This window comes from Solanum pennellii, chromosome 12 (assembly GCF_001406875.1).
Source record: "Solanum pennellii chromosome 12, SPENNV200".
In the NCBI taxonomy this organism is placed as follows: domain Eukaryota; kingdom Viridiplantae; phylum Streptophyta; class Magnoliopsida; order Solanales; family Solanaceae; genus Solanum; species Solanum pennellii.
The window spans coordinates 40,030,083-40,047,717 of NC_028648.1; the positions used below are offsets into that span (position 1 = coordinate 40,030,083).

Consider the following 17,635-nt stretch of genomic DNA (forward strand, 5'->3'; position numbering starts at 1 on the left):
TATATATATATATATATATATATATATATATATATGTATGTATGTATGTATGTATGTATAGTATATGCATATTAGTATGAATATACACTGCCAATACATTGTATACATATTTTGTAAACTTGATACCCAAAGATATTTAGCTGTATTTTTCTCCATCTTTTTGTTGTATAGAGGATCACACCTAATCTGTTTCTGAAAGTTTTGCTGGTGGGTTTAATAGAAGTCATATTTTCTTGCTTTAAGGTCGCAGCCATATTCCGCAAATCTGTAAGATTAACACTTGAAGACCATAAGCAGTTTCCATCTGGAAAAATTACAAATATGATCACAACAGATGCTAATGCACTTCAGGTATGCATGGAACAAGAATCTCTTATGTCTCTATCCCTCCTTTCAATGTGTACAATGGTGCCACATGATAGAAAATTTAAATAAGGCATGAAAGGAAGGTTCAGTTTACTTGTAATTAAGTGTGGGACCATATATTAGTTGTGCAAAATATGAATGACAGCAGAGATAAGTTCAGATTTACATATTTGACGAAATGTTCTATGTTGAAATTGAAAGTAGCACTCCCTTATATCCCATGTTATGTTATGCTTTCTATTTGGGAATATAACAACACATTTGAAGTACAAGCATTCTCTACAACTTTCACAAGTTTCAAGAATTGAAATTCATTTTGTTATTCAATATTTAAAGGGATAATGCACAAGCACCCCTCAACCTATGCCCAAAATCTCAGAGACACACTTATACTATACTAAGGTCCTATTACCCCCTGAACTTATTTTATTAATAATTTTCTACCCTTTTTCGGCCTACGTGACACTATCTTGTGGCCCCATCATTGGTTGACTTTTTCTTTCAAGCTAGTGCCACCTAGGCAGAAAAGGGGTAGAAAATTACTTATAAAATAAGTTCAGGGGGGTAATAGGACCTTATTATAGTATAAGTGTGTCTGTGAGATTTCGGGCATAGGTTGAGGGGGTACTTATGCATTTTTCCTATTTTAAATGATACTAGTTTCTGGAAAAATGCGTTGCATGTTTATCGCTTACTACTTTATAAAACTTATACATGATTGACTTTATGTTGGTAGCTATCTATCACATATTATTTCAATTTATAAAATATGACATAGATAAGTGCATACAATGGTTAATGGAGAAATAAGTTTCAATTAAATATATGGAAGATGGAATGCGGAAAGTTTGATCCATATCTTTAGCTTGGATTAAAGATAATAGGAGGTGAAAAGGTGTGTGAATAAATTCTATAATTCGCCATTAATATGATCCCAATTACCGCCTAGCTATGTTCTTTATTGCAAATTAGATATTTACGGGCAAAATCGTAATACAACTTTGAAGGTAGGTGCTTCCCACTTATAGTATTATGTGATGATGATGATATGATAATATAGTTTTTTCTTTTCCAAATATTATTCACAACTATTTTAATATTGTTCCTTATGCAAGTCAAAGGTATATTCTTCGTCGCTGTACAATAGGAAAGAAAATCGAATTTAATTCTTTATTTTTACAAAAGACTTGACGTAAAAAAGAAGAGTAAGCTTGTGATACGTTTATTTTAAAAAATCCCTTTGTTTAGTCTCAGCAACTAGTCAATGATCCGATGCTCACGCACCCCGATATTTAACTTACTCTTATAATGATCTATGACTACGTTATTATATTTTCCTTATGAAGAATCTATTAAAATGATATATTGGCTTTATTTAGCATCCATAATGATGGACTACAATATAAAACAGATGCCTCCAATTTTTTTATTAGCAATTAATGGAACCCAAGGCTTTTAGTTGCAGTCTTTGCTTCTGGGTATCTCGTGTAGGATCTTAGACAAGATTGTATGGCTACTATTTACATCCATTACAGATGACTAGAAAAAATTGTGGTTTTCTCATGGATGTTGATCACTTTTTCTTGGATAACGGCTAATATGATTCTTAATTTGTTCAGCAAGTATGCCAGCAGCTTCATGTTTTATGGTCAGCTCCATTTCGGATTGTCATTGCCATGGTTCTTCTTTACCAGCAACTAGGTCTAGCTTCACTTCTGGGTGCTCTTATGCTAGTATTGATGATCCCAATGCAGGTGGTCTATTCTTCCTTCAAGTTTGAGTTATAACTTGCCACTAGTAACTTCATCATCTAGTCTTTACTTAGAATGGTTTTTTTGCAGTGGAGTGCTTATTAAAACTATTTTCCTGTTAGTCTTCCCACTACATCTAACTGATTTCTTCAAATTTTAGTTCTCTAGGCAATTGTTAACCCAAACTAACTTACAAGTTGCTACACCCATTGGTCTATATTATGCTTCTGCACTAGATTGAGCAACCACTCTTTGTTTCTTACTCTTCCAAGACACAAAATATCCTCCTACTATAACTCAATATGTAGATGTAGAATGTCTATCAAAAGGTGATCCTGCCCTATAAGCTTCCGTATATCCAGCAATCTGTATGTCCTCTATCCCTGGAGAGTACTCCTTTGCTACTTAACATGTTGCAGATTGCGGACTACTGCATCCCAATGACTATCACAGGTTGAATCCGATAGACCGACTTACAGGAGATAAATGTTTGGTCTAGTCACTGTGAGATAATTCAACTTACCAACCAACCATCTATATCTTCTGGGATAACTAAGTGGCTCCCCCCTTATCCGGAAGGAATTTAGCATTCAGATTTATAGGTGTGTCAACGGGTTTACGTCATATCTCGTCAAGACTATCTAAGAAATACTTTCATTGTGAAATAGCAATACCTAAACTGGACTGAGAAGCCTCAATATTAAGAAAATACTCCAGTCTGTCAAGAAATTTTGTCTAAAATTAGTGATACCATCTTGATCAATGTTGGTGATAACGATTTTGTGAACATTAAACCAAATAAATTCATAGATCTGGATCAGAATGTAGATAAAACACAATGATTAATTTCACTGAGTCGTACCAAACTTCTTAATTACCAGTTTCAACAAAGAAAAAACTTCTCAAACTAGGATTGAGGAGACTGTTTCAGAAAGATTGATCCCCCCCCCCCTAAACCCCAAACAAAACGTCTTCCTCAAGATCACCATGGAGAAAACCATTCCCCGCAACTCTAGTTTTAGGTGGCTCGTGAGGGTGCATGAGAGTTTTTGTTGGGAGGTTTGATTGGTTTTTATTGCCGGATGATGATGAACCTTATGGTGGTGTTAGTTTTTGCTCAACACCAGTGGAAATAGAGATGATTTTTTCCATATTTCACTAGTAAATTTCATAGTAATTATTTTTCCAGTTCTAATACCATGTGAGGAATAATGACCCGAGAGCATATATTATTAATTTATGTTCTCTATTGTATAACCCTGTTTATACGTATATTCTACATTGTACATTATAGACCTTTTCCACTATGGGACACTAAAGTCTACTAATATACATTAGGGTTGGTGTGATTTTTGGTTTAAGTTATGAAATTATTAAAAATGCAAAGATTAGTTATAAAGTGATTAGTAATGGAGAATTTAATCATGCAGGGTTTAGTTATTCCATCTTCACCATCCATAAGATTATACATAGATTCCCTCATGATTTGTACATGTATTAGTTACGCGGGACTGTAAACCGGCAATAAAACACACTTGTTATGTTGAATTTTGTACACAGCAACTAAATGTTACCAAACATAGTATTAGTTATGTTGATTTAAATACATGAATATTAACTTGTTAACCAGAAACAACGACCAATAACTATTAACAGTCATGTTAAAGACATCTATCTTCGAGAAAGTAGAAGAGACTGGCGATAGAACTTTTACTTTTTTATTTTCATTTTTGAACACCTATAAGTATATAAATCATAGGGTGTTTTTAATTGAGAATCGTGCTGTTATATGAGATACAATACTTTATTTATGCATATATGCAGGAAATACCATCTTCAATCAATAAATGTGATCACTTCATAAAAGAAGATCGCATTACACTAATAAATTATAGATTGGAAGCTTCATTATTTTACTCAATCTTTGTCATTTCAAACAGTTATCAACCACAATACTATGTAATTTCCTTTTTCAACTGGTCTCTAAAATGTATATGCTTATCCTTTTGGATCAGACAATTATTGTTAGCTATATGCGAAAACTATCCAAAGAAGGATTGCAATATACTGACAAAAGGGTTGGCCTAACTAATGAAATACTTGCTGCAATGGCTGTAGTGAAGTATGTTTTTTTTTCTTTATCTTTTTTCCTTCTGTTCCCTTCCTTTTTCAGAAAATATGAATATGTGTTTGATTTTCTGCTGATTGATATAGATGTTACGCATGGGAGAAGAGCTTCCAATCTAAAGTCCAAGGATTGAGGAATGGTGAACTTTCTTGGTTCAGGAAAGCACAGCTATTGGCAGCGGTATGTTATAACCCACTTGTGCACATAATCAAACTAAATTAGCCTCAAGAAAGTTCTTTTGTTTTGGAGTGACACCTCAGCATTTGGTTCCTTATATGTCTCATCGTTTCATTGGAACAATATGATCCAGTACTTTTTACAGTTCACCAGAAATCCTGATCTTTAAGAGAATTTCAACTTTCGAGAAATTTACGTAGATTTTTTAATTAGACACTTCTGAAGCTACCTACAAGCAACAGAATCAGCACAATCCAAACAACTTGAATAATATAGTGGGTGAGCATTGTGAAAATAGGACATGGTAGAGGAATAATGAACCGGTTTATCATTTAGTGATGGAGAATTAGGTTTTGCATAATGATGATTTGACATGTTCTCTACATGACCTGATAGGGGGACCTTGTCTCAAATGACTCTGCATATTTTGCTTGAGATGCTGATCATTCTTTTTCTCATTATTTCTTTTCTTTCCTCTCTATCAACAGTTCAACAATTTCATGCTGAACAGCATCCCCGTTCTCGTGACAGTGATTTCATTTGGAGGTTTCACTTTGCTTGGTGGAAATTTGACAGCTGCCAGAGCTTTTTCATCACTTTCTCTCTTTGCAATTCTGAGGTTCCCTTTGAACATGCTTCCAAACATAATAACTCAGGTTTTTTTTCTCAGCTCACTAGAATTGTCCTTTCTTAAAATTTAGCTGTGTGGAGTTCTTTCCCTTTAATATAGTATTCTGCAAACGTCTGCTTAATTTTGATGCTGTGTATACTTCAATCTCTCTTGTGAATCTCCCTAAACATCACTTCCTAGTTATTCCCTCTGTGCTTTGTCTACAGCAATTTACTAGCAGCAATTTCTTACTAACATTACCACTGTGAGTAGAAGATTATGCAGAGCAACACTTCTCTTTATTGAGGAATACTTTAGGTATATGGGCCTCAGTATCTCAGCATTCTACATGGAACTCATAAATCATCCAAAACTACTTCTTTGATATCAACATCCTATATTTGTATTTTTTTTTGACAAAAGTACTGTTGTATTTCTCAGCATTAAGGATGCTGGTTACCTTCAAAAACTTTTTACAAGAAGAGAGTGTAGAGTCTAGATTTACAAAGCTCCTAAAAAACCGACAATCATCCATTATATAATAATAATGAGAAAGTTCTTGAAGAATGTGTGCAAGTGTTTGTTGACAGACTTGCTATGTACTGCTGTGGACGTGGAAAACAAGATTACCAATTTTGTTTCCTTTCAATTCGTTAAAATTATCATTTATCTGGCACGACCCAATCCAAGATCGTGACCGGTGCTAAGAGGGTAGAACCTCAAAGCAAGCCTTAACAAAAACATACAGAAAATACTATTTCATCTCCAAATATGGAAAGAATATTAATACTAGCTACACGTCTATAAAACGAAAGAATACTCATGACTCAAGTAAAAGAAGGGACTATGGAGTGACTCTTAAAGTTCTAAGAAAGGTGCATAACACGTCACTATGGATTTACAACTTGTTAGCTCTAGTTAATGAAATCATCGCCGACGTCCTGGGTTCATTTAGCGGGAGCGAGACGCCTAGCTCAGTGAGTAATGACACTTTAACCATAACCATTTTAATGAGGCACAAGTTAGATAATATGCTAGTATGATAATCAAAATCATGAAATAAATGCCCTTTCAGAAAAATGATAACAATAATCAATCTAGTTTGTTTCATGTAAGTAAAATCACTTTAACCATTTAGTAATAAACTCAGTATACACTGTCATATCAAATCTTATATTTGGGAGGTTTCCAAAAATGAATCATGTAACCAGTGCGTGGCATTTTAGTTAAGATATGACTAATAAAAGTGGACACCTGATAAATGAGTCAAATATTCATATCAGTACGTCCTACTCGAGGGAGGTCAGTAGAAGTATGCTAGTTATACCTTTCCACTAGTCAGGGCTATATGAGTAATTTGTAAATACAAGTGCACCAGATCTAACAAACTCGTCGTTAGCTACGGAATCAATCAAGGTCTATTCCCATTTATATTTTTTCTTTATGAACCGTATGTACTTCTATGAAAGCATTTTACAAAAATAGAACATGCCATTTAAGTTCTTATCAAAATCACTAGTTTAAATACACGTGCATTACACGTGAATATCAAATCATGTAGCAAACTGGTTTTAAAAATAATGTCAATCTTGTTAAATCAATAATTGAAGTAAACAATTATAAATTAATTAATAAAGTTTAAATTTCTATGAATAATGTAGATAAACTTTTTTATGATTACTAACTGTGTGCATACTGAAAATTGTGAAATCAGTATCATAACTATTTATAATATAAATTATATATATACTTAAGGTAATGTAACAGATCTCTATGGCCTCTAATTACATTTATTTTTTTCTCCTCTTAAATCAATTGTGATGTGTAAAGATAAAAAGAAAAAAGTCACTCTTAAAATTTCTTAATTACATCTCTTAATATACCTTCGTCTCTCTGCCCTATAATTCATTGCTTTAGTTATTGTGGCATTGTTGAAGTTCTTGCTTTTAATACAATATAAATAAATATAAATATAAATATAAAATATAAAAGATATATTAAATTGAGTATTTTAAGTTAGAGTATTATAATAATTTTAATGTTCAAGTTAAGGGGTGTTTCAATTTCATTGAATTTTTAACTCACTTCACACCTACAAATCACAATTGAATTTTTTAAGAAGAGAAGAAGAGAAAACTGAGAAAATTTGCTGTTTATAAATGTGAGGAAACCCTTTAATTAATAGCCAACAAAGGGTAGTATAAACAAATGCGTATTGCGTTTTATCAGAAAAGTCACAATCCTTCAGAAAACTCATAGTCCTTTGGAAATGTCACAACTCATCAGAGTAATCACAACTCTTTGAAAATGTCACGATCCTTTAGATAAATCACAACCCTTCAATGTAAAAATGTGTTTGATTTTAATGTAATATAATATCAATAAATAAGTACAATATGTAATATAATGTATGGACTAAATTGGGGGATTTAAGAAAAAGAACAGAAAATTTAAAAAAATTGTAGTTTAAAAATATGGAAAACCCTGTATTTGTAGAAAACAAAGAGTAATATAAACATGCTCTTATCAGCAGAGGCGGAGCTAGGATTTCATGTCAGGGGGTTCTAAATTTTTAAAAAAGAAACAACATTCTTAACCTAAAATAACAATCATCAAATTAACGAACAAATACAAGTATTTAATTTACAAAAGCAAATAAGGAAAAATATGAAAAGAGAGAGACAAGAGTACACACCGGATGCCAGATGTTGGATAGGAGCAATTAGATCAACAATAAAAGTTAGAACCCTAACTTTTGGAGAAAAAAATGAGTTAAACTTTTTAAATGTGATTGGAAATTAATTATCAGATAGTTTCATAGTACGATGCAAAGACTATTTTCCTTTTCTTTTCATTTAACAACTTTTTGTTTTAATTTTTTTTTATATAAACCCACTTATGTTTTTAATTAACTCTTTACAGATTTTTTATTTTTTAAAAAAATTAATTATGACACAAATACTATTTCCTTACCGATATTGTATTTTTTAATTATTTTTTATATAAACACGCGTTTAGAAAGTAATCCAATTTTTTTGGTCCCTACCGAGATTCGAACCCACATTCGGGGGGGGGGGGTAAATGATCTCAATGGGTGCATAACGACCATTGGGCAAAACAATTTCGCAGAAAATATATACACATTGTACTTCATATTTTAATACTAGTGGGTTCGACCGAACCCCCTTCCGCTACAGTAGCTCTGCCCCTACGTAATAGAAAAGTCACCAATCCATCAAAAGATCATAACGCATTAAAAAAGTCACAACTTTGTGAAAAGTCACAACTTTGTGAAAAGTCACAATTCTTTGGAAATAAGTAAGCACCTTATTTCATCTAATTTTGTATCAAAAACTACACCTCACTGCCAAAATTCTTGCCTTTGGTAATGTTAGAGAATGTATATAGACTTAATCTTAGTAACATAAATAGCTATAAATAGGCAGCAGATTTATAGGGATCACTGAAGATTTATAGCAGATCTATAGAATTACTCTTTATTTCTTTCCTAAGTTAGCACCTTATGTATTGTATTTATTTACTGTTCACCTACTGGAATAAGATAACATCTTCCATTCAGTTACATGGTATCAGAGCCAATAGGCTCATGTTTTGGCTGTGTTACGGAAGAAGTTTGGATTTCTATTCCACTGATTTAAAGTGGTCAGTCTGTTATCACCACCACAGTAGGAGGTGGAGTATATTTTCCAGCCAAACCACTGTTCATTTTCATCTAGTTGTGAAGCGAGTGGTTGTCACGCACCGGTCATACAATCTTTTGTTCATCATGCGCCAGCACGTGAAGGTGTGTGTCTGACTGAATTGATTGGGCTTTTTTTACGTCATCGACACGTATTTCTGGCGAATCACAAATCTATTCTAGTGTTAAAATATGATTTGGAAAGTCTTTCGCCACTTCTCAGGTCTATTCTGGTTTTAAAATACGATCTGGAAAGTTTGTTCGTCACTTCCAGCTTCGTTTCTATTCTGCTACACTGAATCTGGTTTGTGATTTGTGGTTCTATGGCTGCTCTTGTCTACTTCAGATCAGATAATTGGTGTAGTTTGGTCATAAGTTGCGGTTCAGGATTTCTTTCTGTGAACAACTTGCTTGGATATTTGATTGTTCATTACTTGCTCTTGTCTACTGGTAAAGTACTCAGGGGTAGACAATTGGTTTCTTAGTTGTTAAATCATTCTTTTAGAATTTGTTCATTAGTGTTTGTGGGGTCACATACTGGTTATATTTTCTGTTGATGAGTTGTTGATGAGTTCTTGTGTTGCTAAGATATTTGGAGAGAATGACTGAAATTGTGGCTCCTATGTCTTTGGATAAAAGAACTTTGGTTTCGACGGACGAGTTTGCAAAATTCTCACAATATATAAAATTACAAAAAAAATCTAGTTTAGTCACTACCCTTGTTGAGTCAGGAAAAACATGTCTTATGTCCTCTTCAAATAAACGGGTGATCAATTCAGGTGCCACAGATCACATGAGAGGTATCCTAATATATATTCTAGCTTTCGATCACACGAAGCAATCTCTCCTATGACGGTTGTTGATGGTCCAATCTGTAATATTATAGGATCTGGGACTGTAAAACCAACTTCTTCCATTATCTTGTCATCTGTTTTAGGTCTACCAAAGTTAGCCTTTAATTTGATGTCTGTTAGTATGCTTACCAAAGATCTAAACTGTTATATCTCATTCTTTCTCGATCATTGTTTGTTTAGTGGTCTGAAGACAAATAAAGTTATTGGTTAAGGACATGTATCTGATAGTCTCTACATTCTTGATGAATGTTGGGAGCCTCGATTTGCTGCCTACTCGTGTGTCGTATCTCCATTTGAGGCACATTGTTGATTAGGATATCCTTCTTTCCCTATGTTGAAGAAGCTCTGTCCTTGGTTTCAGAATATTCCTTCAATAGATTGTGAGTCGTGTCAATTTGCCAAACACCATCGTTGGTCAACAAATCCAAGGGTTAATAAGCGGGTGGAGTCAATTTTTGAGTTAGTTCATACAGATGTTTGGGGACCATGTCCTATTGTTTCCAAAACCGAACATAAGTATTTTTGTCACATTTGTGGATGATTTTTCTTGAATAACTTGGATTAATTTTATGAAGAGTTGTTCTGAAGTGTTTACTCACTTTTGTGCTTTTTGTGCTGAAGTCAAAACTCAGTTCATACTTCTGTGCGTATTCTAATGAGTGATAATGCTAAAGAATATATGTCAGAATTGTTTTAGTCCTACATGAGACAACATGGTATTCTCCATCAAACTTCATGTGTTGATACACCCTCTCAAAATGGAGTTGCACAGAGAAAGAATAGGCACCTACTTAAGACAGCTCGAGCACTTTTGTTCCAAATGAAGGTTCCTAAACAATTTTGGGCCAATGCAGTCTCTACAACATTTTGTTTTGATTAATCGTATGTCATCGACTATTCTTGGTGGTAACGTGCCTTATAATGTTCTTTTTCCAAACAAGTTACTATTTCCGGTGGAGCCTAACATATTTGGAAGCACATGTTATGTTCGAGATGTTTGACCATTTGTTACCAAGTTGGACCCTAAGGCATTGAAGTGTGTTTTCTTGGGTTATTCATGCTTTCTGAATGGGTATCGATCTTATTCTACTGTGTTTGGTTAATACTTGGTGTCAAATGATGTGGTAATTTTTCAGAGACTACACCATTCTTCTATGCACCTCCCATTTCTACAACTTAAGAAGAGGAAGATGAGTGGTTAGTCTATCAGGTTACTCCTGTTGTGAAAGAGCACTCAAATGATGTTCTTCAATCTCCTAACTCCCCTATTGAACACCAATTGACTATTGGACCTACAACTTCTGCTCCAGCAAGACCACCAATTGTTCAAGTTTATTCGAGGAGCTGAGAGATCGATGATACATGTTCTGCATTGGTTCCTCTATTATCAAATCTTTCTTCACCTGAAAAGAATTTGGATCTCCCTATTGCTCTTCGCAAAGGTAAAAGGACTTGTCAATCCACATATCCGATTGCTAATTTTGTTTCCTATGACCGCTTATCATCTATATTAAGGTCCTTGGTTGCTTCTTTAATACCCAATAATTGTGAAGGAAGCTTTGAACCATCCTGGATGGTATGATGCGATGCTTGAGGAAATACATGCCTTAGAGGAAAGCCACACGTGGGATTTGGTGGATTTACCTAGCACGAAGAGACCAGTGGGATATAAGTGGGTGCTCACAATTAAAGTTAATCCAGTGGGATGTAAGTGGGTGTTCATAGTCAAAGTTAATCCATATGGTTTTGTGGCAAAGCTTAAGGCTAGGCTTGTGGCTAAAGGGTATTCTCAAACATATGGAGTGGATTATTCAGACACTTTCTCTCCGGTTGTGAAACTTACTTCCGTCGGCTTGTTCATCTCTCTGGTTGCTTCTAAGAATTGGCCTTTACATTAGTTGGATATCAAAAATGCATTCCTTCATGGTGATCTTCAAGAGGAAGTATATATGGAGCAACCACTTGGTTTTGTTGCTCAGGGGGAGTATGAGAGAGTCTGTTATTTGAAGAAGTCCTTGTATGGCTTGAAACAGAGTTCCTGAGCTTGGTTTGGGAAGTTCAGTGAGGTAGTCCTGGAGTTTGGGATGAAAATGAGAAAATGGGATCACTCATTCTTCTACCGACAATCAACAATTGACACTATCCTGCTGGTTGTGTATGTTGATGACATTGTCATCACGGGAGGTGATTATGTGGGGATCTCTTCCCTCAAATCCTTCCTGCATACTAGGTTTCATGCGAAAGACTTGGGTCAGTTGAAGTACTTATTGGGTATAGAGGTAAATGGAAACAAGAAGGGAATTCTTTTGTCTCAGAGAAAGTATATTCTTGGTTTTTTTGCAGACATTTAAAAGTTGGCAGCTAAACCTTCCAGTACTCCAATGGTTCCCAATGTGCAACTTATGAAAGATGATGAAAACCCCTTTGATGATCCTGAGAGATATAGGAGGTTAGTTTGGGAAGTTAAACTACCTTGTTGTGACTCGTCCAGACATTGCTTTTGCAGTAAGTGTTGTTAGCCAGTTCATGTCCTCGCCTACAGTCAAACACTAGGCAGCTTTGGAACAGATTTTATGTTACTTAAAAGGAGCCCATAGTCTTGAGATATTATATAGCAATGACGGTCATACTCGCGTTGAGTGTTTTGCGGATGCTGACTATCCTGGATCGAAAATTGACAGGAGATCGACTACTGGCTATTGCGCCTTTGTTGGAGGGAACCTAGTTTCATGGAGGAGTAAGAAGCAAAATGTTGTATCTCGATCCAGTGCAGAATCTGAGTACTAAGCTATGTCACAGTCTACATGTGAGATTATGTGGATATATCATCTTCTAACTGAAATTGGGCTGAGATATCATACACCAGCAAACTTTGGTGTGATAATCAAGCTGCCCTGCATATTACCTCAAATTCGGTGTATCGTGAAAGAACTAAACACATTGAGGTTGAATGTCATTTTATTCGTGAGAAGATACAGGAAAACTTGATTTCCACCTGCTACGTGAAGACACGAGAGCAAGTAGTTGATTTGCTCACAAAGGCGTTCAATGGAACTCAAGTTGATTATCTTTGTAAAAAGTTGGGCATGATCAACATATATGCTCCAGCTTGAGGGGGAGTGTTAGAGAATGTATATAGACTTAATCTTAGTCTATAGACATAGCTATATATAGGAACCACATTTATAAGGATCACTGTAGATCTATATGACTCACTCTTTATTTCTTTCCTTAATTAGCACCTTATGAATGTATTTATTTACTGTTCACCTACTGGAATAAGATAACATCTTCCATTCAGTTACAGATAATTAGATTTCAGCACCCAAAGTGAATTTCCTACACTATGAATCATGGCAAAGCAGTGGAACAAAACAAACGAAAACAAAATTACCTTCGAGCCCGTAGAAAACTCCAATAAATCCCTTTTCTTGTTTGCGTTTTGCCCCCTTTTGTTTACACACTTCTTCTCTTCCTCTCTTTATTCAATTTGAATTCTCTCCTTGGTTGTTGTACGCATTAAAGTTCCCTATTGCTATCCATCTCTCTATTCTTTTTAAAAACTGCCAGGTTGCCCATTGTTTCTCGCTTTAGCCCAAATATATATTTATTCCCTTCTTGGTCTTATTTTAGAAGAAAGAATTTACTTTTTGCTACTTTTTTTAAAAAAAAACTACAATGACATATTGTCACAACGTGATCTTTCAAGTAATGTTGTTACCTATTATGTCCAATGACTAGGTAAGCCTAACAGTAACCCATAGCCCAAAACTAGAAGCAACAGGCTATCACATGGAAGAACACATAAAGGAAGCAGCGAACAATAACAACGAGAAGAATAAAAAGATATATATGTATATACATAACAAGACAATCCCAAGACCTGACATCGGTCGGTAGTTGAGCTTCCAATCAAAATAAGAGTACAAGGCTTTACAAACACAATAAGTGCATAATTATCTCCGATAATGCGAGATCGGCGACTCCGAACGTTCAGAGCTCACCCCAGTATCCGGATCCCAAAACCTGCTCCGCACGAGATCTAAATCAACGTTGAGAACTTGAACTATGATCTATAGGGTGTAGAAGTGTAATTTGAGTACCAATAAGTGGTACTCAGTAGGCATAAGCGGACTGAGCTCTAAAGACAAAACAAATAAAAATTAAGTAAATAAGGAAATTATAGCACATATATTTAAGAATGATATATAGCATGATTATACAAATAACAAGAACGAATAAATATAATACACTGTGTAAGAGACCTAGTCAAAGGAACATATGTGGAGTTGTAAGCCCAACAACCTAATCACAATAAGATCCTACCACAGAAATTGGCTAACAAGGGAAGACCCACGGTATCACCACTACTTTAACATAACCACAACGAATCAAGCGTATCAAGATAAGGCAAAACCAATCTCTTAAGTAACTAACGATCAATCTAACGAGTATACACACTTATAGTCAAATAATAGCCTAATGGGACCCTGACGTATCATACAACCAACAAATTAACCCAACTGCCCTCCATAAGACCGATGGGTGCAAACAACATCCAATTATATACTAGTGATAGGCGGTGCATATGATGTAGATAATGCACTAAAAACCAACTGAGCCAGCAACACCAAGTGTCACACAACCACGTATATACACCTACCTTTTGTCTCTTTAGCTAGGTAAGACCTACGTGGATACCCTCATCTGGTTCAATATGTCACACGACCATAGGTACTTATACAGAACTGGGAAGCGTATACACTGCCTGGTCCAATTCATCAATCCATGACTTACACATATACTTATATCCGTTGCGGTATCAGTTCTACTCTGTCTTGGTACTCGAGGTACGAGTTGCCAAATTAGTAGAGAAAAAAGGCGGTGGCGCATAGACTAATCAAGTAAAAACATAGCACATCTTATAAACGTTTAATCTATCAAAAACTAGCTTATCAAAGTGATCGAGGTGGTACCTCTCCTGTTAAAACCAATTTTGAAAAAGTAAAAGTGTGAATACAACTTTCTCGGCGGGCAATGCTAATCCATTGCATGGACCAGGGTCGGACCAATGAATAAGTGAAATCAAGTGCCAAATCCAATGCAGGCCATTACTAGAATCCAAACAATAGTACTCAACGAGCAAGATAAACACTACTAATGTTACCACGCTGCCGAGCAAAGAAGACTAACCTAAACTCCAGTTGGTCCTCGACCAAGGTCTAGGGCCCAACACTATACCAACATCCTCAACAGTAATAGCATAACAAGCTCAGCGCACTCATGAAACGAAGGAAATACAGAGGGGCTTCAACAAAACAATGGGGGAATACCTCAAAGATCGACGCCTTACCTCGAACATTCCACCCAACAACAACCGAGCCTAGCCTAAGACAACCTACAACTACGACAAGCAACTAAGGCCTAAGCAATAACAGAAAGTACCAAGAGACACAATAAGTATACTACGACGAGCAACAAATAACTATCAAAATCGCTGAAACACGTCTACATCATCTTTGTCCTAACCTAGGCTAAGGCCTAAAGTATCAATCCTAAGGAGGATAAGGGCACCAATTATGCTATTAGCAAGGGCTACTAGCCTAAGCTAAGGATTCCGCCTTCTAATCCATTGTGAAAGCTTTTATGGAATCAAACAAATGAAAATAAGGAAGGGATCTCTAAGCCTGGCATATTCACTTCTAGTTCACGTGAAATTCATATTTAGCTTTATCTAATAGAGCACGATCAAGAAAAGTATACCGTAACCTACCTCAAGGTTGAACTGCAATCTCAAACCATCAATGAGTTGTACTGCAATCTCAAAAGTTAAATGAATTTCGAAATTGAAACCGTCACTGAGTCCAAATAGCTTAAGGAACTTGTTCTCATAATTTGAACACAATTGAAGCTGGGAAACCCATCCAAATCAGTCCCATAAATTAAAGTTCAAGAACAATAATTTTAAGGAATTTAATAGAGGATTTGACAAAATTGTACGAGACTATCTGTAGATTATCAACCCCTAAATCAAACACTTCATTTCTCACCAAAAGAGAGCTCCAACAGTCTTTTAATGGAGAAAAAAATATTTGGGAAATGACTGAATCGTAGGGGGCTAATCTTTAAAGGCCTACAAAAATTTTATCGTTATCGAGAGCTCAATGGGTGGGGATCGCGATGAAGAAAAAATGATTTTTAAAAATTTGTTCATTGCTATCGCGAGGCCAAGGGTCGCGATTGCGATGAACAGAATGGTAGGCGTTGCAAAACCAAAAATATCAGCTAAAGGCTACGATGTTCGATTGGGTTCTCCACATTCATCCGGTACCCCGTGGGTGCAAACAAACTATGCTACCCCACCAAATTAGACATTCCAGGCTCAACTGAACCATCAAACTTCCTCTGTAGGTCGTCTTGACAAGAAGTGGCCCCAAACCACATGGCCCTATTTTTGCTAAAATCCACAAAGAAGCTCAAAATGAGCCCAGAAACCTTAGGCCCAAACCAAAGGTTCTTCTAGACCGAACTCGACATTTCGAAGCGAACAAACTGTCAGATTCCATTCTAAAGCCGTCTACCTGAGATTTTGATTTCATATGTTAAAACTTCAAAAGCCCCAAAACACGGGAATTTCACGAAACTTAAACAAACGACCAGACGAACAATCTGTCAGTCCCACCAAGTCATAAATGACATGAGGTCGCTACAAGAAAGCTCTAAACACTGAAAAGATCTGAAAAAGGAGGAAATAACCTGTAGAGTTGTTAGTTATTACACATATGTGCCCTTACATAAGTAAAGGATATTACATAATCATTTATTTAAAACTATGTTATTCGTCTGCGCTTTGCGTGGTTACAAATAATAATTGCATTGAATTTGCAATTAATTTTTTATTTATATTCATTCATTACAAATAATGGAAAAATAGGTTCTTAAAAAAATATTAGCAATATTTCAAGATGAATATGATTATTTTTCATTATCATATAGCCGAAGAACCTCCAATGAATGAATTATTCACGAAATAATAAATCATTGGTTCTTTAATGAACATTAAAAGGAAAATAAAGAAGAAAAAAAAGAATACGTATGCAAATGCATTGCATAATATAAAGAAACAATTAAGTTGTATAGATTATATAATTGTGATATATGTCTTAGGAGAAAATTCAAAAACTTGTTAACATAATCAAAAAAAAAAATTACCCTTGAACATCAAAGTAATTATAACTTTTGAACTAGCATAATGAATTTCTTCAATTGATAAGTGAGAAATTTCATATTCATGTTAAAATAGATAATATATAAGCTTATATATAGTACATTTAAATTATAAAATTTAACATAGAATATCAAAACATAGATTCTTGAAATTGAGTACAATAATTATTTTCTGCACAATGAATATATGTAATATATGCGTATATGTTCAATATAATCAGAGATAATAACTTTGAAGAAACACAAAAGCAGAGTTTAAAACATCTACTCAAAAACAACAATTCATATCATACGCATAAACTAATGAGTGTACAAAAACATACCAGGATATGTAAAAATAGAATGAAATAGAAAGGAAAAAATCGAGTCCACTGAATGCACAATGTCCCCTTAAAAAAACCCTCCAATACCATAGGTTTAAATAATTACATCCTATAAGAATGGAACAATTTTATTCACCAACTTATTGATACAAAAACAATGGTGTTAGTAAGTCACTCAACGGAGCAAAGTTCACAAATATTTAATTTTACAGAAGTAGAAGAAAAAGATCAAATTTTTGTTGTTTTAAAATAAGAGGAAATTCCACAATTTACAGATACAAAGGGTAGTGTGACCAACTATTTATTGTACCTTATCAGAAAGGCTACAACTATTTGGAAAAGTTGCAACCCTTCCGAAAGTTCACAACCTTTCATAAAAGTCACTACTTTTCATAAAGTCGCAACTCTTCATTGGCTCGTGGTGGCGCCATGTAGGCGGACCTAGGGTTCTCTCTTTGTGTGTGTATATATATATATATATATATATATATATATACAT

At 34.9% G+C, this 17,635-nt stretch overlaps 1 protein-coding gene across 1 annotated transcript in view; it reads left to right on the top strand.

Moving 5' to 3' along the window:
• LOC107007056 (ABC transporter C family member 12-like) overlaps window positions 1–17,635 on the top strand; it is a 74,860-nt gene that overhangs the window by 26,364 nt on the left and 30,861 nt on the right. The window contains exons 11-15 of the mRNA XM_015205524.2: window positions 244–351; window positions 1,986–2,120; window positions 4,133–4,239; window positions 4,332–4,425; window positions 4,911–5,078. Coding sequence (XP_015061010.1) covers window positions 244–351; window positions 1,986–2,120; window positions 4,133–4,239; window positions 4,332–4,425; window positions 4,911–5,078 — 612 coding nt within the window. The remainder of the gene's footprint in view (window positions 1–243; window positions 352–1,985; window positions 2,121–4,132; window positions 4,240–4,331; window positions 4,426–4,910; window positions 5,079–17,635) is intronic.